Raw genomic sequence first — 23,994 nt, forward strand, 5'->3', positions numbered from 1 at the left:
GTTCAGATTTTATTTTTTTAAGTCTGGTTGGGTTGGTCAATCTAAAGCCATAGCCAACAGCCAAAAACTCTCTTTGCAAAACAAATAGAGTCTTGGGAAGAAGAAAAGGTGTTGACTAATGATAAACCAAACTCCAAAATAAAGATAAAAGTCTACTCAATAACTTAAAAACTCAAACTTGGCTTGAAAAATAAGAACCAGACTTCATAAAAGGTTCAACAAGGAAACCAAAGACTCAGATAATGAAATAAGAAAAGGTTCTCACAATGACAAGGAACCATAAGAATCAACTGAAACAACAAAAGGTTCCACAATGACAAAGAACATAAGACTCAACTGAAATAACAAAAGGTTCCGGAAACAAAAGACTAAAATGACATAACAAAGTTGTTTTTTTTTTTTTTCCATCTTCAATGGGTATATTTCAGGGCAAGTCAAAATCCCGAACCTTGTAAAAAACCTATGTCTTTGAGGTTCGTTCTTGACTCCTCCCCTTTTGAAGCTCTCCAGTTAACTCTAAAAACCAATATTCGACACAAACACCCCTCTTTCTTCCTTGATTGAATCTTCCATTTAGCTTACTTTCCTGTAAAAAGACCAAACAGCACCTTAATTGAGTAGCAAGTATTCAATAAGTTTTAAGTTTGTTTATGAAATAGATTCAAAAGATTACCGAGTGAGGGTGTTGCAATCTGAAAAGGAAACAAAGCTTTGATCCTCAGCACGGTTGTACGAATCAGGTTCTCAACGGTTGCAACAGAGGTAATACTCAGCTTACCCAAATCAACTTCTTCAACCAGCATCTGGAAGGAAACGGTCAGGAGTGATCCTCCTCCTCCGTTTCCTCCAGGCTGATCACCCATACCATCCGGAAGAATAGCAAAACCAGATGGCAGGAGAGCCACGTAGTCAGGATCTTGACCTGCACTGAGAACACCCTCTATTGATTCCGTATCAACAGGCGCATAGATCACAAATGAAGCTGTTGGATCAGTAGAGGTCTCTTGAATTATCATCATCTTCTTCTCAAAAGGAATTTCATTCTGAAACCAAAACCAAACATCGGTCACATACCAAAAGATTTTATTTAAAAAAAAAATGCATTCTCAGAAACACACAACTTAAGTACATTATTTACCCTGAGTAAAGTTGCACAGTTCCTGCTGTCTCTCCCATTTGCAATTTCTGATATCTTGTGCACAACCCCTCCGGCGCAGAGGACATCCCACTGCAGATACATATTTCAAAACATGTTATATTATAAGGAAGTCATAGAAAGAAAAAAAAGACAAGTCTTGTACTAAATGATAAGTATACACTGGCTCGATGATCCACATCTCTGAGAAAGTCAAAGACAATCTTAGGAGGAGCAGGAACCCAAAACGAAGTGGCTGCAGAAAAAACGACACCAGGAGGCCTTCCTGGATCATTTATGTTCTTCATTGTCATCATTCTGATATCATCTCCTCCAACACCAGAAAATGTAGTCCCCATCGAACTGGTCAGCCCAACAAAGAAGCTTCTTGCAACCCGCTCAGCTAGTTTCAGAATGCTCGTCTTTCCATGCTCCGTTAGCACTGCACCATATCACAAAACTCTCAGATTAGTTAGTAAAAAAGAAACAGAAAATAAATAAACACATTTCTTTTTGAGTAGTAAAAACAAAATTACCAAGGTGATCAGGCGAATCCACGGATTGAAAATCTGTAGTCATGATGCTTGCAATCCTCTCGCACTGGCGTTCCAATGTTGCAACCCAGCGGTTAGCAGCAAAAGCTTGACCAGAACTGATGAAGTGCTTGAATATGTTTTGATTTGCTTCTCTGTCATCTACTTCCACATGTTCAACCCACGTTACCTTTTTTTTCAAACCAGCAAAAATAATCATTAATTAATATATGAAACCATGCATACACTAAATAACCATAATGCATGAGACAATAGGTAACCTTAGAGTAACCATTAGGGATTTCTTGAATCAAGCATCCAGAGGGTCTGCGGCGACATTTCATGTGGGTATTTGGAAGGAGATGGTCGATGGAAACATCCACCACCGCCCACAGATTCTCTCCTTGCTGTTTACAGTAGCGGACAAAGTAGCTTTCCCGGGTTGAGACTAGCGGCGAAAGCACTTGGTACTCAGCACTCATCTATGATTAAACAACAACATTGGTTATATACGTTACATCAAATATGGTTTCAGTTTTGTTTTATAATTCCCTTATAGATTATATCAAATGTGTAAATAAATAAAAAGTAATTACGATTTGGAGAGCTCCATTGAAGTTTTCAGCAACATCAGTCAAAAGTTTTTCATGAGTTATGGCTCTACCAACCATTCCTACAAACATTGTTGACCACAGATTCTGCCAATATATATATAGATCGTTAATTACACACACCTATAATATAATGTTATATAATATATGAAAGGATTAATTAGGATTTTTACCGCTTGCATGAGCATCTCAACAACGCCAGTAGGATTCATTGCCACGAGCGCGGTTTCCCTAGATGCCTCGATTCTAAATCCGCTCAGTCTAGGCCCGAGACCCTTCCGAAACGTCCTAGCGTATTCATCCAAGTTCAAAGCTAGGCTAGTACCATCAACTCCTCCCATCCACAGTGGTTCACCCACTTGAGCCATCAACAGTAGCTCCTCCATGGCTCCAATTGCCAACTCCATGACCATCGGCGTGTCAGCATCTGCCGTTCCAGTGATTCCCCTCGAGAAGTTTCCTCCACTTTCACTAGATGATCCCGCCCCGAACTCGAAAGTTGGAGGACGATTAGAAGGCCGAGGAGACATAACCGGATAGCTTATTACCGACTTGCTGCTAAACTTTACCGCCAGAGCAGTCAATTCATTGATCTATAGAACCCCAAAAAACAAGAAAATACTACTTAGCTTGTTTAATAATTTCTAAACGTAATATGTATGCGTCATCTATTATAACTTCTCTAATGTATGTGTTTAGCTATATGTAAATTGTAGTGGTCAGTGTGTGTGTTCACAACTAGTACCTCCTCATTTAGCCGAGCGTTTACGATCCGAAGATGATGTTCTTCGAAGGACATTTCGCCAATTGCAGTTTTGCCTCCACACTTAGGGCACAAGGCTAAGAAAACAGCTTCTCGGAACCGTTCGTTTTCAGATCTAAGCTTGCTGTTCAATGACCGAAGTTCTGTGTTCTCACAACGTTCTTGATGATTCTGCAAAACAAAAACAATAAAGGTTCTTAATAATGTTTCAAACTACATATATAATAAACCAACTAAGTCAAATGAAAAAAGAACATTAACTAAGGAAGAAATGTACATGTGTTAACTGCTTGACCTAATGCGTGTAATTAGTAATGTGTGTTTCACACTTTTCAAAACGATATAATATAATTCCTTACGAAATTAGATGACCCTAAAATCTTAAAAACTGGATTTCTAAATCAACATATAGAGTTATATATGAGGAATCACAATCTCAATCAATCATGTCTATAGATACATTAAATACAATATGTGTGAGATGGTAACAGATTCATTAAATATGTGTATATACCTTGTTTTGAGTGCGTTTGTTCTGGAACCAGAATTTGATCTGAACAGGTGCTAAACCCAATTGACGGCCAAGATCCCTCCTTTGTTTGTCATCTGGGTGAGGACACTCTTTGAAGAAACTAATTCAACAAAAAAAATAAAAAAGAAGATGTGAAATGATTATATATAATTTCTAGAGCTAGGTAATATATATAAGCTGAGAAAAGAAGAAATAAAATTACGCTTCCATCTCCTGAATCTGATATTGGCTGTGACGATTGTATTTTTTTTTCTTACGAGGAGGACTTTGATCGCTGCCCAATTCTTCTTCACGATTGTCACTGTCGATTTCTTCAGCTCCAGTACCAGCTCCAACACCAACTTCAACACCAGCACCAGCTCCACCATTAGTGTTGTAAAGTCCACCATCAATGTTGTTCATGTTATTGTTCTCGTTGTTATCATTGTCTCCATTGTTATCCACTGGTACCATGTTTGCTCTTTCGATTTCTGGAAGATCTAAAAAGAGTTAATTAATTACTACAAATTAAAAACATAGTAGAGGGATATAATTTAAAATTATAAGAACTCATTAGATCTAAAAAATAGGGCTTGTGGAAAAGGTTTCTTTATGTTTTCCTTCTTTTTTTTTCAAAAGTTTCTTTAAGTTTTCCTTTGACCTTAGAAATGATAAGAACCAAAAAGGATTTTTTTCCGAAATTGGGATTTTTTTTCCTTTGACACACTCTCTCTCTTACTAAATTCATTACAGCAAAAAGTTAGATTTTCAAAGTCAAAATACTTTTTTTTTTACAGATTTTGTAAATGAAAGACTAAAAAGAGTAACAGACAAAAGAGATCAAAGACAAAAAAGAATAATAACAAAAGACAAAAAAAATAACGCATCACACATCACAGTCAGCAGATTACAAATAATAAACACAAACAAATGAATGAATTAAAAAAAGCCCTAACCAACAGATCAACACTATGAACTCTCCGAAACTACTAGTTCAAGAGTCACAATATATATAGATCGAGGCAAAAAAAAAGTGTTGCAGAAGTTTGATTTTGTCAGCAATTGTTTTGTTTTATTTTAAAGTTTCAAGATTTAAACAGATCTACATTATAGAACAAGGTCATTTTCCAATTAAAGCCAATAAAATGATCACAAGAAGATCAAAGAATACGATTAAATTATTTGGATATTAATTCAAAAAAGTAAAATTATTAGATTTATATGTATCTTTGATTCTTTATAAACTCTACCACTTAAATCATTGTTGTTTCCTTTACAAATATTATCAAATTTTGTAAAGGGCAAAAAAGGCATGGTATCATATGTATATGTACCTACCAGCAACAAAATCAAATTTATGTGATGTATTAAAATTTTCCCATTTTCGTTATAATTATTGTATTTAATTGGTCAACACATATATGATTATGATTAAGAACATAAACATAAATGAAAAGGATAGCGAGAGAATCCAGCGATACCTTTAAAATGTTTTGGTTGCGTAAATTAACTCAGAAGAATCAAATCTTTAGGCTTATTGTTCCCTTGTTAGCTTGATCTGTCTCTCCATCTTTGTCTCACTCTTTTTCTACAAACGAAAAGGAAAAAAAGTTATAAATCTATAAACAAATTAAACACGGTCCCAAAAGCAAGATACATAAGAAACCAAATCATTATTTGATGTATATGATAGATACAACAACAATGGATTTGATTAGAACTCGATATTTTATCATCAAGGTGGAATTTCATGTATACAATCAATCAAATGAAAAAGATGAATGGTAGGTATATTACGTTTGTCGATGAAAAATAGGATAGAATCTCTAGCTAAGCAATAGGGGGGGGGGGGGGGGGGGGCTTGGTTGGAAATCAACTAATGGTTTTATGAAGTGGTTTTGAGGTGAGTGAGTGGTGGTGAGAGTGCAAGTGAATTTAGGGGGTTGTAGAGACGCATATTTATAGGTGGCGAGGGAAACACTTTACCCTACATGCTCGAAGGAAAGAGAAGCCAAAGATAACGTTAAAAAAGAAAAGAGAAGAAGACAAAGATGCTTCTGTATTTTTACCATGTGTCACAGTGTAATTGGTTTTCCATATATGGTTTTGTATATGGAAAATTCAGTCTAAATAATTGTAATATTTTTAACCTTTTTGGTATTTTTAATTTGAGTCTTTTTTGAATTTTTACTCTTAAGAAACAATGATTTCTATAAAATATCATGCTTATATATATGGTATGAGCCTAAGAGAAAAATTGTAATATTAGTTAACTTTGCATATTTTAATTTCATAGTGAAAGTGATCTTGGTTTTTTTTTTTAAACTTAATTGTCATTTTAGTCTTATATATGATAAATTATACATATTTGCCATTAATTAATTTGTGTATGTTAGAGATGCACAATATTGATTGATCTAGTCAATAGTAATATCTGCATGATGTAAGATGCATGAAATAAATTACATAAACGACAAATCTATGCTTTTATTGAATCTATCGATCGTTTATAACAAAGTCTCGCCATATGGGTTTAAATAGCATTGGCCACGAGATTCAAAATTTAACATGGTTTCCCCAACCCTAGAAAATTAGTGTTTGGACCTAAGAAATTTTTGGGGTCACTTCTGAATTATATAAAAAAAAAAGTGAAATACGAAAGAGAATGCTTTTTTGAAAAAATCCATAATATAATTATTGGCTAGATCGATTGTTAATAATTGTTAAATGTATAAAAAAAATCAATAGACGAAAATTCCGTACAATTTATTTAAGTGATTGTAATAGCTAGTCAACATATTATCCAACATATCTTTAAAAGTGATTAGTCATCAGTCAACAATTTTCTTAACATCAAAATATGGATTGTGACTTAGCTGACACTAGATAAACACAAAGATTAAGCTACAAATTCTGGTCGTTGGTCATACAATTCTTTTTAGTTAATTTACCATCTAATATAAATTTGACCAAAAAAATAATTTAATAGTCAAATTTAAAACTATATATATTTAAATTTATAATTACAAATAAAAATTTAATTTAAATGTGAAATTGACTAAATAAATATCTGATCCATTGAGATTAAGCCATCGTCAATCTGGCAGCTATACAAATTATCATATGATACAAATAAGTGATACAAATTCGAAGAAATTATCAATTATATTAAATTATTAGATTTGATGATATACCACAATAAAATATTCTTGAAAATGATATTTGATTTCTTAAAAAAATCATATGATTCATATTGTAAATAATAATTTAACATGGTTCGATTACCTGGTAACTTTCATATTTTTACTGTAGTTTATTAAGCAAAATAATTACATTGTTTCATAGTTATTGACGATATCTCTCACACTTGGGAATACAATACTATAAAGATTTTTTTTTTGGCTGTAGTTCATTTAAACAAATCAATAGTGCAACTAACTAACAATTGAAATAATTATGTTTGTAAACCACCTTAAGACATATATAGTTAATATTTTTTGTTTGCCTCTCCAGTCTCCATTGGTAACGCACAGCTAATTAATTTGTGGCCCTTACAATAAATTTTTTTTTTTTGCTAACAGCTACTTTAAATTTTAATTACAGCCAAGTGACAGTCTGTAGTTTGCGGTTTCTTATTCACCCTTCATGAAATAAGCATGCTTGCCTGTACACGTGTCATATGTGTGCGTTTTTTCTATTTTTGGACGTGATATGTGTGTGTACGTTAGTTTCATATGTCTCATTAGCTATACAAATGTTTGATTTACACCTTTCAATTTTCAACTTTCTTATCCTTAATTAAAGATATAAATATAAAAGTAGCTTTGTCCACACACAAAAAAAAAATATACAAAAGTAGCTTTTCTTACTATGTTTTTTTTCTTTATATTTAATTTATTAAGGATATAAATACAAAAGTAGGCAAACAGAAAAAACATGATGTCGACGATTGTTGAAATGTACTATTCCAACTCCTCACAATGTGTAACCATGATTAAAAAATTAAATTATGTACCAGACTCTAACGTTCATGACGAATTATCTATCATTAATTAGAATTGGACCACAATAAAACTACTTTGAATATGAAACCGTAAACAAACAGAGCTCCATGCTACAATATTGTTTTAACCAGTAAAGTTTTGAGTTTTGAGGATTCTGAATAGGTCTCATCCAAAATCTCACACCCACTATTTGATTAATTTTACGATGTTACCTGTAATCTAAATTTGCAGTCTCGTTTTTCTTTTAGAAAAGTGTCACTCTTAATTATCATTCTAATTATACTTTTTATTAGAAAATACCCCCCGCGATGTCGCGAGGGAAGTATTTTAGAAAAAATTAATAAATTTGAAATTTGAAATTATACATTATGAAATCATTTGAATGTAATAGAATAGTTTGAATATATAAATATTAAAGAAAAACTGTTACTAAAAGCACAACCATCAAAATGAAAATTTACAAACAAAAATTATTATGTAGAATAGACGTAAATTTGCAAAAAAACATTTTCTAAAGTATTATAAATATATAAGATATTTTATGAAGAATTATATAATTAAAAAAAATCATAACGATAAAGTGATCTTAACTGAGAATATTGAACTAATCTTAAGTGTTATATTATAGAAAGTCACAACGAACTATGATTTGTTAATTATTGATGAAGATACAATAATATAGAAAGTTCAAAAGACATGACTATTTAAATAAACACACCTATTAGAACGAAAAAATGGTGATGATAAAATATGAATAAAATATAGTGCAAAAAGACACAATTCTACAATGAACAGATACAACTATTTGAATTAAAAAAAACAAAAAAAAAGATTCACAAAAAATACTAAAAAAAGTCGCAACAGTTGTTCTCATTTATTCAATTGTTATTATTATTTTTAAATATTAAATATTAAAATATTGTTTTAATGAAATGTTACGATAAATAGACGCAACTATAAATTCTATAGTAAGTTGTATTAAATTTCTTTATTGCTATAATCATTTCTAAAATTTCAGTTAGATTATAGAATAACATTGAATATTAGATATTAATATTCAGTTATTTAGATTCAACATAAAATGAAAAATTTGTTTCAACGAACTTGTTGGTTACCGATGAAGAGACAAATATAAAGAGAGTTTAGAAGACATGACTATTTAAATAGACACACGCCAATAACGTAATACACCTATTAAAATGAAAGTTGTGATGAAAAAATATAAATAAAATATAGTGACAATATACAACTCTATAATGAACAGCTACAACCGTTTGAATTTTTAAAAAAATATATAAAAACAAAAATTTTACGTAATGGTACTACGAAAACTCGCAACTGTCTGCACTTCATTGTACCTAATAATCCATATAAACTGCTTTTAAATAGAAGACATCTTTATTACCATATTGAAAAGATCAAATTCAAAAACTCACTTATATAATTCATCTAACTGTTGGAAAAAAACTCTAACAAATTTTTATATTTAAAATTAACTAAAAGTTGTAAATTAGATTCATCATTCCAAAAATCTTTTGTTAAATTAAGAATTGGAGGATTTTCTTTACTTTTAAAAGAATAACATTGAATATTAGATATTAATATTCAGTTATTTAGATTCAACATAAAATGAAAAATTTGTTTCAACGAACTTGTTGGTTACCGATGAAGAGACAAATATAAAGAGAGTTTAGAAGACATGACTATTTAAATAGACACACGCCAATAACGTAATACACCTATTAAAATGAAAGTTGTGATGAAAAAATATAAATAAAATATAGTGACAATATACAACTCTATAATGAACAGCTACAACCGTTTGAATTTTTAAAAAAATATATAAAAACAAAAATTTTACGTAATGGTACTACGAAAACTCGCAACTGTCTGCACTTCATTGTACCTAATAATCCATATAAACTGCTTTTAAATAGAAGACATCTTTATTACCATATTGAAAAGATCAAATTCAAAAACTCACTTATATAATTCATCTAACTGTTGGAAAAAAACTCTAACAAATTTTTATATTTAAAATTAACTAAAAGTTGTAAATTAGATTCATCATTCCAAAAATCTTTTGTTAAATTAAGAATTGGAGGATTTTCTTTACTTTTAAAAGAATGAATGCTAGAGAATAATTTATAAGCTTTAAAAACTGTTGAGATTGAAAATTTATATTGTTTTGTGTTATTGCAAAAAAATAAAAACTGTTCAAGCAAACAAATATATATAGATTTCAAAAGATATGAATGTCCCAATAAACACAACTCTATAGTGAACAGTTGTAACTTTTCATAAATAACAGTTTTAGTAAACCATCACGACTTTCGGAAAATATCCAAAAGGTACGAAAACACAATTTTTTATCGCATTTATTCGGATTGTTATTATATATAGATTATCTAAAAAATTGCAAATATATATATCCAAGATGCAATAGAACTACTGGAAAAAAAAAAAGAATATTGGTTAGAGAATATGTTCAAGTAATCATGTTTAAGAATTAAGAATCAAGACCAAACATTATATAATGAACTAATGATATTAATTAATTCACACTTTAAAAATGAATTAATTCAACGTGTTACATATTAGTGATCCAATATTAAACCCACTAGATATGTACATTTTAAGTATGCATGTGTAAATAATACACAGCTTCTTTGCTAAACTAGGCAAAATATGATTCCCTCTTAATATTGTGTGGTATGCCTTAAAAATCCCCCGGCATCAAACTTATATTGTAGCTTCTAAGAAATAAAGAGAAGTCAGGATGGCCGAGTGGTCTAAGGCGCCAGACTTAAGTTCTGGTCCTCATACGAGGGCGTGGGTTCAAACTCCACTTCTGAAATTTTTTTTGTTTTTTCCGAAAATAAGCCCAAGTCACAAAAATTCATCACGACCCACGCTAGAAATTCATCGACGTCGAGGGCGCGCAGCAGTTGAGACAGTAAGTTTTATGAGGGTATATAGAAATTAAACGATCCTTGGTTATTTTCTATTTTTTTTTTCCTTTTTAACGATATTCCTTGGTGGTTAGGTACAAAATTTTATGATGATATTATATCTGTTTGTTTGGATAAACTTCTGATGAGGATTACATACAAAAAAAACCGTAATTATGTTTCTTTCCTTAAAATCTTTATATGTAATAATTAGAAGTAGAACAATCCTAAATATAAATCTATGAATTTGGTCATCATATAGTTCCCTAAATTTTGTTCTTTTTTTTTGTTAATTAGTTCCCTAAACTTGAGGAAGAATCCTACTTAGTCAAAAATATATTTTTTAACTAAAAAAATTTAGTTGCCAGATATCCGCAACAAAATTGAAATAAAACAAGATACTAATATATTTTCCATAAATCAAAAACAATATCCGATATTGAATTGAAAACGAAAACTGCATGCTTTGTGTTTGTTAGTTCATGTTTTCAAACATAGCAAGATCTTAATACCAAAAAAAAACTATTGCCAAAAAAAAAAAAAAAAAAACAAAGAAACAGTTAGAAAAGAAGATATGAATATTTTTGTCTTTACAATAAAAATCATAAGATTTGGTGGAGAGATCAAACAATGAAGGTGAGTGTGGAGATAATAACGGGAACGTTCATAGATACGGACGTGAGTGAGGATGCTACGGTCAAAGAGTTGAAGGAGAAGATAGCCGCGGAGGTGAAATTACCGGTGACGCGTTTGATTCTTGTGATCGGAGATGAAGATAAGAGAAGGATGGTGATGGAGGATCAAGATGAAACGAGGTTAAGAGATTTAGAAGTGAGAGAATGGTCTCATATGTATTTGTTCTTTAAGCATCCTGATTTGGTTTCTGAGGAAGAGAAGAGATCTAAAGGAGGAGGAGAAGATGATGATCCTACGGAGGAGGTTTCTTCGGACGCAGAGAGTAAAAGAAGCGAAGAAGAGAAAATAAACGGCGAGGAGGAGGATGACAAGGAGATCAAAAGTGAAGAAGAAGAAGAAGGTAGAGATGAGAAAGTTAAAGATGAAGAAGAGAAGGAGGAGAATGGAGAAAAAGCAAATGATGATGGTGTTAAAGAGGAAAGAAGAGAGAGTGAAGAAGGAGATAACAAAGAGGAAACATAGAGTTTCTTGATCTGATTTTAGATTTGTTTTAACTATTCCATTTTTATTTTATTTTGTTTTGTGACTATCTTTGTTATGTATGTTCTTCGTATACAAGCAACCAACCGGACCTTGTCTTAGGTTACCAGCTTAATAAAATAATAAATGGTTTTGATTTTGTTGTGTCTAGTCTCTTTTCTTTCTTATCTTCTTCTTCTCTATGAAGAAAGAGCAAAAGCATTCTCCATGAGACAGAGGCGGAACCTCAAACATACTTGGGCATTTCCGGCGGCTAGGGAATTCAGTTAACCGGAAAAGCTGGCTGGTCAAACATTTTTTTGTTAACTAAATTATATTATTGTCTATATCACTAGCTAGCAGAAAAGTATTATCTACCTAAAAAAAAGTTTATACTCATTAGTAAATTTCTAAATAACATGCTTAGATACCCGATGATTTAACAAATAAAATTGTAACATAAGTTATAGGGTCCACCTATTGTGAATTTGTGATAGTCGCACTATAATTAATTCTCAATTTGTTTTTCTTAGGAACAAACACATTTTTGTTAACTAGTAGATAATTATCTTATTTACATAAAATAATGTTTATATTCAACAAAACATTACACATTTCCTAATGATTTCAACAAGTAGATTAACATCTTAAAATTATAGGGTCCATATATCCGGTAGTAGTCGCACTATCTTTTAATTCTCAATCTTTTTATATAAACACATTTATTGATAACTAATTGACCAAAAATTATGTACATAAGTTACTGAAAATGCTATATACATTATAAAAAAATGATTATACTTAACCAAATATTACATCAGTCATTTTTCAAATAGAGTCATGGAATATTCAACAACTTTCTTAGAGATCCAATAAACCGACCATAACATCTTAAACTTGTAGGATTCACCTATTGTACTGTATTACCAGTTAACTAACATTTGGATTTAAATAAATATTTACTTGATTATCTATTGACCTTAATTTTGAAATCTAATCATATCATTGTGTTATTAAAAAAATTATATTATTTAGTGCTTTTCAAAAAGTAATTTGTTGTTATTCAATACTTCTTTGTTTGTCAACATACATCACATAAGTTTGAATCCGAGTTTTGACACATCAATCATACTAGTACAAATCACTAACATCAACTTGTTTACTTAACCTTAAACTCTTCCATTAAAACTTAATTATATTCCATGAATGTTTAAAAAAGCATAATCCAATCAAACCTTCCCATGAATACGTCTACATTACATTACATAGTATGAGTTCTTTGAGAGGGATTTATTCGAATACATATCTTAAATTTTGTAAATCTCAGTACCCTCCAGGACTAATAGACCCTTTAAACACGAAAAGAGTGTCACCATTTTCAACACCATGCCAACGAAGGCTACAATTCTCTCGCATAATCCGTTGCTTGTGTACGAATATATACTCGTCTCTTGGCAACGTCTTGTTAGCTTGTAACCCTTCTCTCATCTCCGAGATAGTACAAGTTTCGTTAATCTCGACAGGGATCCTCGCACCGTTGAATAAACTTGATGACGTCTGCACCAAGAAACACAGTTTCCTCACCGGAGGGACGTCTTTCGCACGGTTGATTGACTTGAGGAACACCACTATCTCTGAGAATTCACTGATTCCGTATTCGTCTAGGTTTCGATAATCGTCGGCTAGCTCAACCCCAGAATAGTATAACTGCATTCGCTTTATCGGTGTGTTCTCCACAATGTGAATCTTGTCCTTCAAGCTACTCACCTGCGAAACATTTATATCTTGTTAATCAAGAAAACTCAAAAACATAAGATGGGACGTAAACATGTTGCGGTTACCGTTTCGGTTCTGTCTACTTCGACGGTGAACTGTTTTGACGGGAACTTGACTGTGACGTGGATTTTTTTAGCGGCGGGGACTATAAAAGACGGTGCCGTGAAAAAGGGAGTTACGGTGAGGTCGATTCTGGTGCCATTAGAGATGATCGGATAATCTTCCATGTCGAGACCGTCGAGGAGTTCCCAACAAGAGATAGAGAGAGTTAAAGAAGATGTTGGAATCTGAAGAAACTGTCCTAAGCGTTTCTTGATCTCCAACACAGATTCTTGCTCGCTAATTTCCATGGTGAATTCTTGGCTGTAAGAAACAATTGTCACTATCATGTTTTCAGATTCAAAAATTGTGTTTTTTTGGAATGTTTATGGGAAGAAAGAACTATGATGATTCGACAATGCCACATGTATATTATATACACACAGAAAAAAATAGTAATAATAATACCTATACACAAACACATATATCTAGTGGAGAATGCAAGTTGTTGGAATGCATAAGATATTCATGATAGTTTTTGAAATGTTTAGTTGGGTGACTTGGGTCTTGTGTGTATGTATATGTGTGTTTGCGTCTGTTATAACACTATGTTTCTGTTCGTGATAGTAACTGAATTTGGCATGAGATTCGATTGGGTAGTTCAGTAGAATTAATAAATAGGCAAAATAATGGAAACTTACAAAAGAATAATAGATATATCTGTAAATTAAAAAACTTCATATTTTATATTATGAGAGATACGAAAATTATGATTTCAAGAAAAAATAAATAAAAATTAGTATAGTTGAGTTGAGAGACATGAGAAGGGGAATAATTGATTTGTATATATAACTTCTGGTGAAATTATTCATCCTAAAACCATATAAAATCAGTAAAATCATGACAGCTTAAGTTTATAACAGTTATTGAAATTTATGTCATCATCTGTTATTTGGCCTACGTTTTTATTCTCCTCATGAGAAACTAACTCTTACCTTTGAGATTATTTACTTATTATGATGATGCATGCCGGCAATTATGGCCACCCAGGCGAGTACAACCACCACGTATCTTAGAATATTCTTCAAAGTATAAGTTGAATCATTTTTCGGTAACTCCAACAACTCCTTCATCTGTAAAATAAATAAACTCTGTTTATGGCATTTGTTCTCAAATCAAATTGTGTATACTGTAAAAATTGTTACTAACCTTTATAGGTTGTTTCCAGTTCTTCTTGATACCTTGAAGATGCCCTCTACCGACAACTGCCACGACCGAACTATGCTCACTTGCAACTCTAAACAATAAAGATGCCATGTACCTGAGATACAATGCAATTTTTGCAGACAGGTTAGGGAAAAAAAATCAGGATACCCCAGTCAGATGAACTGTTGACATTTTCCAATATTTTGATGATGAATGAGCACCTTAACAGCTAATTCAACACAACTGTTACTAATAAAGCGAAATCAAACAAAGAGGAATAGAACACTAACTTATCTCGCTCATGCACAAGTGTCTCCATGAGTGATGGGAATTCCTTGCTCATTTCTTGAATCACCAATGTCAGCATATCCACATCGTTCATGTCTTTCAGCTAAAGCCATCCAATTTTTATCGTCACTACTTATTGAATCACTTACATGGAGAAAAGGAAGCAAATAACTTTTTTTTTTTACCATCTTCTCAAGTTCTTCAGAATCCGGCAGAAAGACAGCTTGAAACACTATGCCATACAGTAGTTTGATTTTGTGCCATAAAGGCATCTTACCCCATGTTCTCGTTAACGTGATCTGCTTCGACAAATACAAAAGAAATTGATTACTCACTCGAAGTACACAATTTAAAAAAAAAAAGAAAAAAAAACAGAAATAGAATCAAACATATATGTCAAAGATGCAAGTCATAACATTTCTATTAAGAAAGATTTAAAACTATGAATGAACACCAAAGTGATCACCTGTACTGGACGATCCCCAAAAATCACCTTGCCACCATATTTATTTGCCTCTTCAAATGCCACACGAAACTCAGCACCAGGAAGAACCTCAAGCTTATTGGCCATCTATACATCAAAAGCCATATGGGTAAATTATTGGTATGAAAATTCCATTTAAGCAACAATTAGTCAAAGAAAATCTAAACGAAGGAAGCAATGCCTTTGCCAGAAACCATCCGTAAACTATTCCAAATAGGTTATGGTTCCTCTTCCACATGCCTATCATTTCCATCAGAGACGGCGCCTGGAAAAAAACACAAAAAATTACACCATGCAGAGTTATAGAAAAAATGGATAGAAGAGCTAGATACGTAGATGTGTGATATTATAACATCGCATACAATAAGATCTCTAGACAAGAATTTCCAATCCACAGCCGCATACATAAGAAATTCCGATATCATATAGTTAGATAACCATAAAATGCTAAGTAAACTGAATTGGACAAAATAAAGAACCTCCTTCAAAGCCTGAGGGTTGAGAATAGACAATCGACTTGTACATAACTCCACGAAGACGACCTGAAATCATCAGCCAAATACTAAGAGCTAGATACAAACATTGAAGATATATAATAACACTACAGTACGTTTTCAATGAACTGTTTAGGAGAAGAACCTGTGGTTTCAAGGAGCTGATTACAGCTTCAACTTCTCGACATGATTCCTACCAAACAAAAAAAATTGCAAATATGAAAACAACGAGGGAAAGAGTTGCAAACAAGGAGACTGCAACAGAGCAGAAAACAACGAAACAAATCTCAAGTACGTAAACCCTATTTTCCTCATTTTTTCATTCAATAAATCAAAACCATTCATCTTTTAGCCCAACGTTACATAATCAGTCACCAATCCAAGTTTCAATTCATGAACAGCAATTTCTGATTATGGAATAGTATACCTGTGATACATGAGCAGTACCAACCAAGTACACATCACAAGATCCACCTTCAACTGTGGACTCGCACGTTAGAACCATAACGCTTTTCGCAAATTCCTCAGGCAGCTCCAACTTCTCCGTCGTCTCCTCCACCGCATTCGCTACACCATCAACGAAGATATCATCTTCACCACTATTATCACCGATCGAGTCGTCTCCGGTAATCACTGAACCGTCGTCGCTATCTTCTTCCTCCCCGATACACTCCTCCTTCTCAACAATCACTATGCTGCTGTCCATGTGAATGAGTTCCTCTCCAGATTGAACCTCCGGCTCCGACTGCATGTCCTTCAGCTCCATTTCACGACAGGGATCAACGAAAGGAGTGGCTGAATCGGTCATTCGAAGGTTTTGAAGGACGGAGAGAGAGAGAGAGAGAGAGAGAGAGAGAGAGAGAGAGAGAGGAAACGCTACGAGCTATTAAGCCAATAGCAGAATCGTCTGATCGTCGACGGAGGTAACGCTTACAGTTTTGTTGTTTTTTTTTGAACAAACGGTGAAATGGTTATTTTATTTCCTTACCCCCCTATGGTTGAAGTAAAAAAACTCTTATTAATCGAAAGGTTTTTTTTTTTTTGTTGTTGAATTTATTCAAAAGTTTATTTAATAATAAAAATCTCTTTGACTCTATTACTAATTATGGATGTAATTAATCAATACAAATTAATTGAAAATAGGGGGATTCCTCTTGAAATTAAAGTAAAATACTGTATTGTTGTATTTGGGATGAGATTTTACTATAATACAAATTTTGTGGTCAAATCAATATTTTGAGTATATAGAGCAGTATGTATATTTGGTATTCAAATTCATTAACTTACCTTTTAATTAAAGAAACATATCAGTCAATTTTTTTGGAAGAGATTTTATTTACCCCTTATATCACTTTAGTCAACCTATTTTATTTTACCAAAAAAAGCACTAACATTTCTTCTCCTACCAGTCAAAGGAAATTTAATAACACAATCTTTCTTGTAATTTTTAACTGCCAAATTAAAAGAAATTAGGATAATGTATAGATACAATTGTTGAATAATGGAAACATATAGTAAGAGTATTTTTTTTTTTATAAGTAGACCATTCGGTTCAATACTTTTTCTCTTTTTTTTTTTGTTGTAATTCAGCTTTGGTTTATGACAATAAGACCTGAATCTCATTAGGTTATCTCTTTAGAACTTTTTTTTGGTACCAAACTACGAAGGAATACCTGTTTTAGGAGTTAAGAATGTGAGGACGTTGTTGCCAGAAACATTGGTCGATAATGCTAGAATGGTGTACGACCACTTCTTCTTCCACTTGCTTGCCTGAAACCTCTCCATTCTCCTCTGTAACACGTTCCTGCATCATTTTAAATGTAAAACTAGTTTAGACAGTTTGTTTGAATGCTCTTAGAGGACCCTTCTTTTCTTCACTCTAATAAGATTATGCTAGAAAACACTAGAATCATTAAGGAGTACGATAACAAAAAGAGTACCTTTAGGCGGAAAACGGAAGAACCCATGCGGAAGATTAAAGGTAATAAATTGTACTCAAGTCCAAATTGCTGGCTAAGTAACTCGTTTTTTTCACGTGTTTGGGTACCCTGAAACAGAGCCAAATCCCAAATGTAAGTGATAAACCATTTAGTCAATGAATTTAAGAGCGAGCATTGGCTACTAGACAACGACATACAACAAAGCACCTTTAAGTAATCTTGGGCTTCAGTTTTGCTTTTTCCAGACTTAACAAGCATCCAGAAACATGTATTGTACTGATTATTGATGTGGCCTGCAAGACAAAACTAAATTGCTGAACAGGAGCATCCAACTCAAACTAACGATACTATATTTGATGATATCAAGGTTTTATCTTTCAAGAGAAGACGAGTGAATCATTGATAACACAATACTCACAGTCGACTTGTCTCCAAGCTAGATAATCCAGGAGAATCTCTGATGTTGGATAGCATACAGCTCGTCCATCAAATGATGGAGAGTACTTCAATTCTTTGTGAGGGAAGAAATCTTCCCATCTTATCACGTATGTAGACGTAAAGAAAGATACAATTGCAGATATTATCTTACTGCAATAAGATATTTGAAATTAGAACACGAAAAAATATAGGAAAGACAGATAAATTTAGTCTCCACATAGAAACTTAAGGGCATAGAAAACTAGTTTCACCTGGGCTGTCTTTTGTAAAGCTCAGATTCCTTCCTCAGAACAAAACTGCAAACCACAGATGAACTCGAGATTAATATCAAGAAATGTAAAGTTGATTTAAAGGTGCTGAGAGTTATATACCTGTACTCATCACTAACACCATATGCAAAGGCAATATCCTGAAACTCCTCAAGAACAGCCACTGCACATGAATTCATAAGTTTCAGAGCTTGCTCATCATTTGGCTTCTCAAATTCATGAACTTCAGAGAATCTATCAAAAATCAAGCAAGCTCCATGAGATTCACTTACAACAGAACGATAGTAAATTATTCAACCAATAGGCAGGTGTTTTGTTTGCCAAAGAGGTCAACGACTGTATAAGTTCCACAATTCTACTTCTCTGTAAGTGATACTAGCATTGCCTAAATTAATCCTAATTTACAGCACTACACAAAAGCAATCTCAATGTACGAAACAGGCCGACCATAGCAGTCAAATGTGTATAAACTCGTAATATAGCATTATAGCTTAAATAAATCCTAGGGAGCATAAATTTTTAACAAGGCCAAGGCTTCTATGCAAGACACGTTGTCTAACAATAAAGATAGACAGACACTAAAAAGCATATTACCTGTGAAAATGGCAGCCATCAATCCTAACCACAACCCAAGTTAAAGGTAATAATCTATTCTCAAACTGAAACGACTTAACATAATTCGGTTCAATTTTGCCAATGTCTTGTACAAAATGTCCAAGATCCTTATGAAGAGAGGAGTGCTCATTCCAAAAGCTTCTTCCAGCAATACTTTCTGCATGCACTAAAGTTTCCCTTCTCCTCAATCGTTTTACAGGATTTCCATTCTCATCATGCTTTACAGTTTCTTCCACCTGAAGAAATTCAACAAAAATATCACACATAACGAAATATACATTAAACCTGACCAATATGAAACAAGAGAACATCTGACTTTCATATTTAACTATTTAAATTGATATTGTACTGAACATGCAAGATGCAGCCACACAAGACTATATATGTTTACAAGATTTCAAGAAACTAATATTTATGATGCAAAAACAAACAATGGACACCCCGATTAAATAACTCAATAAAATGAACTTGCTGATCTTCATAAAGATTCAGCTTACCAATTGAAATCTCTAAATTTCTACATACATATGGAACACATCTCAAAGCAAGCATAATGTAATAGAAAAATCACCTTTGTCTTAAAAAGGCATGATCCTTGACGGAACAATACAGGAAGCATTTTATAATTAATACCAAATTGCTGGAAGAGAAGCTCATTTCTCTGTTGTTTCTGGGTATCCTGCATCAATATGAAGTAGTGTGATTGTACAATAAAATATGATTACAAGGTATGAAACCAGGTAAAGGTAAAGAACCATAATCTATATCAAAAATTCTAATCTTCCGTGGCAAAAAAAAAAAAAAAAAAAAAACAGCATAGGCCATAGCTCCTCACGAAAAAAAAGCAGAGATAACACACACCTTCAAAATCTCATGTGTTTCACTTAAGGTCTTTCCACTTTTCACTAACATCCAAAAACATGTGTCATACTGATTACTGAAGTGGCCTGCAACCAAAACAATGGAAGCTGTAAGAAGATCTAGATGCAAACTAATGTCCAGAACGTAGATCAAGAATTTGTTTTTTTTTTTTTAATCTCATAGAACATAATGTTAAAGGTCTTACAGTCATGTTGTCTCCACGCAAGGTAAACTTGAAGAACCTCTACTGATGCACAAGTTACAACTTTTGAAGCGAATGAAGGAGTATATTCTAACTTTGTAAGAGGAAAGAACTCTTTCCATTTCATCACATAAACCGCAGCAAAATATGAGGCTACCAAAGACAGAATCTTACTGCATATGAAACAAAATAAAATACTTTAACACAACTAAACACAATTCTACTTATCTCCCAAACCGTACAATACCATATAACAAATACATAAATCAGATCAGTACCTAGCTCGCCTCTGGTAGAATCTTGAAGTTTTCTTGAAAACAAAGCTACAATGATTATGTGAAAACAAGAAAACCCCTGTCAAAAACTAAGACAAAGAAAACAAAATCCAAGTGACTTCGGTACCTACCTGTACTCGTCGCTATATCCATACGCAAAGACTATATCGGGATACTCTTCCAAAACGGCAGATGCACATGAATTCATCAAATTTAAAGCCGTTTCATCATTAGGCTTCTCAAACTTGTGAACTTGGGAGAATCTAACAGTAATTAAGAAGAAGTGAAAGGGAGTAAGAAACAGAAGGAAACACAAACATCACTGTTGAATTAGAGAGATTTTGCTGGTACCTGGAAAAATCACGGCCATCAATGCGGATGACTATCAGATTGGGAAACATAACTTCGTCTTCCACTTCGAAGGACTTCACGTACTCGTACTTACTATTCGCCATGTCCTACGAATTTTCCAGAAACCAATGGACTTCCTTCGTTTTCGTCTTTGATTCTACTCGCCGTCTGAACTTACTTCGATTTCCTACAACCAAATCAAATTTTTGAATTGACTTAAAAAGAGAATCAGATCAGAGAGAACAAAGTTTTGTTTTTAGATCTCGAAGCGAGTACACACATCTCTGATCTTCGAAATCTAAAAACAAACCCCACAAAGTTTTGTTTATTTACCAACCCAACCAGTTATTAATCGGATCACTCCACCCAAACCAACTAAACTTTCTCTTTCTCTCTCTTCAGTCTCTCGATTCTGAAATTTTTTTGACTTCTCTCTCTCTCTTTTTTTTTTTTCTCAGATCAGAAAAAAATCGAACCTTTGATCCAACAATCTAAAAAGAATTGAGGCTACGTCAAGCTCTCCATACCTCTCTGCTCTCTCATATACATACGTACTTTTTTTTAGGGACAAAATCTCAAAAGTCCCTAAAAAAATTTCATAACAATCTCAAAAATCCTTTCTATATAAAAATTTTCTTTTTTAATTATTTTTTTACTATGTTATTTTAGAAAAAACAAAACAATTACATTCAAAACCTGAGTTTATTCCACCCACCCAAGATCTATTAGATTTAATACAAAATATATAAAAAATATATCTAAAACAAAAATATAAAAATAAACTAAATTTTTTTTTAATTTCATCGTTTTCTTCATTTTTCTAACTCTTTTCATTTTCTTCGTATCGGCGATGAACAACAACATCGAGGGGCACGATCTCTGGAACCAACCTAGAAAGAAGAAACGACGGCTCCATTCTTTCTCTTTCAAAACTAGATCAAATCCCTAAAAGCTGAGAAAGTTTTGAAATTAAAACTGCAATCTCAAAAACGATTTTGTAAAACTTGAGAAACTAGATATTCTATTATGGTGTTCAATTGATAATCAAGATGGGTCTAAAATACAAACTTTGAGATTATAATTTGTGAATTCTAGGTTCATGTTTGTATTTGAATTTCAGAGTATAACTAGTATAACTAAGTAAAACTAGTGTGATTTTAAAATACAAGTACTACTAGATAAAACTAGTAAGATGAAATGGTTTCAACAGCATTTACAAAGAATGACTCACCAACGATGAACGAAAATTGTGATTTTTGGGTTTCTGTTTGTATTTGAATTTATGGATATAACTAGGTAAAACTAGTGTAATTTTGAAATATTAGTAGAACTAGATAAAACTAGTAAGATTTTCTATGTAATACTAGTATGTAAAACTATCCGGTAAATTAGAGAATTTGGATCATTCAGTAGTGTAGAGATGAAATAGTTTCAGCAGCATTCACAGTGAACGACTCAACAACGACGAACAACTCAACAACAATATGTAGAAACAACGGCGACGATGAACAACTCAACTGCGAGCGACCTCTGTAACCAATTCAGGAAGAAGAAACAACGGTGATGAACAACTCAACGATGATGAGCAAATCAACGGCGAGCGATCTTTGTAACCAATTTAGGAAGAAGAAACAGCGGAGATGAACGACTCAACAATAATAAGAAAATCCGGAATGACGACGGCGATAAACCAACTCGGGAAGAAGTACAAGCCAACCGTGAGCGACTCCATCGACTCCATGAATAAGTAGTTGGATTTGATTGAACAAGTAGAACTAGATAAAACTAATTCGGTTTGGTTAAGAAGAGATTTATGATTTGTTTGTTCTGCATCTTATTTATAATTGAATTTTTGGGTTTTAAGTAATAATAGTATATATAGGTATAACTAGTATGTTTTTGTAATGCTGATAAAACTAGATAAAACTTGTCGTATTTTATTTGTAATTAACCGTTTGTTGCAGAGACAACAAAATAAAACCACACGTGCAGCTGGAAAAAAAAATCTGAATTGTATTGCCACGTATGCAATATGTGTGTTCACACTTAGTGTTCACACATAGTTATACCAAGTATAATAGTTGTACCAAAATTGCAAATAGTTCTACTTTTGGGTTTTTTTCATTTAATTAGTTTTGTCCACTCTTAAAATTATATTTTTTTTAGTTTTACAGTTGATTAAAGTCTATTAACATATAATTATGAGTTTTTTATGCATTCATATGTTTAAAACCTACAATTGTATAACTTTGTCATTCTAAATTGATTATTATTTACAAAGTGACCTTAAAAGTATAAGGAAACACTTGTTTAGATTCTTACATAACAACCCAAAATTCATATATTTTTAAAAAATTTCATTCTTAGTAAACATTTAAACATTACTTTTGACGTTACTAGTACACACATTATTATGTTATCTATAAAATCATTTTGTTTATTTTCAATTCAGTTTTACCAGTTTTACCACTTTTATCAGTTTTATCTTTGTTATAGATGTTTTACTCTGTTATGACAGAGCAAATATACACATCAAGAGAAAGGAAAATCAAACATTACTAAATTTTAAAATAAGTTTTACAATAGTTGAGACATAACCAAGAAAGTAGTAGTACAAACCAAAAGATCAAACATGAATCAAACAATGGTGTTAGGTGCAATTTCATCATCCTTTGAATGTTGCTCAACTGCAATTTAATGTGACTTTCAACAAACCCAAGCTTCTTTTATATTCTTCACATGTGTCTTGAACATTATACTATATATACGACATTCAAGCTTAAAATATATGCTGACGTTCTCTCCCATTTTATCCTGCCAAAAAAATTCTAAAAAAACTCAATTAGTATTACTACTAGTTTTACTGGTTGTACTACATTAATCAGTATTACGAGTATTACTAGTTATACTACATTTACTAATATTACCAGTTTTACCAATTTTACCCAGTCGGGATAACTGAAAATTGGATAGTTTGGCGTTCTAATCTCTACAATTCACTACAATTCAACAGTAAAATTCATTTCTTATCAACTAAATATCTCAATCGACCCATAACCCATGGTAAAACACCTAATTTGCTAAGCATCTGAA

At 32.5% G+C, this 23,994-nt stretch overlaps 5 protein-coding genes and 1 non-coding gene across 14 annotated transcripts; 2 read left to right on the top strand and 4 right to left on the bottom strand.

Moving 5' to 3' along the window:
- Positions 1 to 160: 160 nt before the first annotated feature.
- Positions 161 to 5,551, bottom strand: LOC104749629 (homeobox-leucine zipper protein HDG3-like). 2 transcript variants are annotated; one of them, XM_087490479.1, is made up of 13 exons: positions 5,351 to 5,551; positions 5,035 to 5,141; positions 3,777 to 4,044; positions 3,557 to 3,674; positions 3,025 to 3,213; positions 2,453 to 2,872; positions 2,265 to 2,366; positions 1,950 to 2,150; positions 1,672 to 1,858; positions 1,318 to 1,577; positions 1,139 to 1,228; positions 674 to 1,043; positions 161 to 586 (listed from the first exon to the last, which is right to left on the bottom strand). In XM_087490479.1, the coding sequence occupies exons 3-13, from the start codon at positions 4,025 to 4,027 to the stop codon at positions 579 to 581; spliced, it is 2,196 nt and encodes a 731-aa protein (XP_087346605.1). In that variant the 5' UTR covers positions 4,028 to 4,044; positions 5,035 to 5,141; positions 5,351 to 5,551; the 3' UTR covers positions 161 to 578. The 2 variants fall into 2 exon arrangements, with proteins under 2 accessions (XP_087346605.1, XP_087346604.1); XM_087490478.1 differs by having other exon boundaries at positions 3,777 to 4,053; positions 5,351 to 5,550.
- A 4,779-nt stretch (positions 5,552 to 10,330) lies between these two features.
- On the top strand, positions 10,331 to 10,414 carry TRNAL-UAA (transfer RNA leucine (anticodon UAA)). Its single transcript has one exon. It is a non-coding gene; the product is annotated as a tRNA-Leu (tRNA).
- Positions 10,415 to 10,947: 533 nt separating this feature from the next.
- On the top strand, positions 10,948 to 11,834 carry LOC104749631 (uncharacterized). Its single transcript, XM_010471303.2, has one exon. The coding sequence runs from the start codon at positions 11,139 to 11,141 to the stop codon at positions 11,664 to 11,666; it is 528 nt and encodes a 175-aa protein (XP_010469605.1). The 5' UTR covers positions 10,948 to 11,138; the 3' UTR covers positions 11,667 to 11,834.
- Positions 11,835 to 12,821: 987 nt separating this feature from the next.
- LOC104749633 (polyubiquitin) lies at positions 12,822 to 13,789 on the bottom strand. The gene is made up of 2 exons (XM_010471306.3): positions 13,505 to 13,789; positions 12,822 to 13,430 (listed from the first exon to the last, which is right to left on the bottom strand). The coding sequence occupies exons 1-2, from the start codon at positions 13,787 to 13,789 to the stop codon at positions 12,987 to 12,989; spliced, it is 729 nt and encodes a 242-aa protein (XP_010469608.2). The 3' UTR covers positions 12,822 to 12,986.
- Positions 13,790 to 14,305: 516 nt separating this feature from the next.
- Positions 14,306 to 16,824, bottom strand: LOC104749632 (uncharacterized). The gene is made up of 9 exons (XM_010471304.3): positions 16,378 to 16,824; positions 16,096 to 16,143; positions 15,936 to 15,998; positions 15,638 to 15,721; positions 15,439 to 15,543; positions 15,158 to 15,271; positions 14,975 to 15,075; positions 14,688 to 14,799; positions 14,306 to 14,611 (listed from the first exon to the last, which is right to left on the bottom strand). The coding sequence occupies exons 1-9, from the start codon at positions 16,756 to 16,758 to the stop codon at positions 14,486 to 14,488; spliced, it is 1,134 nt and encodes a 377-aa protein (XP_010469606.1). The 5' UTR covers positions 16,759 to 16,824; the 3' UTR covers positions 14,306 to 14,485.
- A 560-nt stretch (positions 16,825 to 17,384) lies between these two features.
- LOC104749634 (tRNA(His) guanylyltransferase 2) lies at positions 17,385 to 21,605 on the bottom strand. Of its 8 annotated transcripts, none has more exons than XR_015583835.1 (14): positions 21,239 to 21,605; positions 20,902 to 21,088; positions 20,682 to 20,813; positions 20,554 to 20,598; positions 20,279 to 20,448; positions 20,074 to 20,159; positions 19,784 to 19,891; positions 19,192 to 19,448; positions 18,700 to 18,760; positions 18,580 to 18,624; positions 18,309 to 18,478; positions 18,098 to 18,183; positions 17,891 to 17,998; positions 17,385 to 17,754 (listed from the first exon to the last, which is right to left on the bottom strand). XR_015583835.1 is itself a non-coding variant. In XM_010471307.3 (14 exons), exons 2-14 carry the CDS (start codon positions 21,003 to 21,005, stop codon positions 17,629 to 17,631), a joined length of 1,569 nt encoding a protein of 522 aa, XP_010469609.2. In that variant the 5' UTR covers positions 21,006 to 21,088; positions 21,235 to 21,568; the 3' UTR covers positions 17,385 to 17,628. The 8 variants fall into 8 exon arrangements, 4 of the variants coding, with proteins under 4 accessions (XP_010469609.2, XP_087346606.1, XP_010469611.2 ...); XR_015583834.1 differs by having other exon boundaries at positions 21,235 to 21,568; XR_015583836.1 differs by having other exon boundaries at positions 21,182 to 21,501.
- Between the last annotated feature and the right edge of the window lie 2,389 nt (positions 21,606 to 23,994).

The sequence above is a fragment of the Camelina sativa genome, chromosome 16 (genome assembly GCF_030686135.1).
Source record: "Camelina sativa cultivar CO46 ecotype springtype chromosome 16, ASM3068613v1".
NCBI lineage: Eukaryota > Viridiplantae > Streptophyta > Magnoliopsida > Brassicales > Brassicaceae > Camelina > Camelina sativa.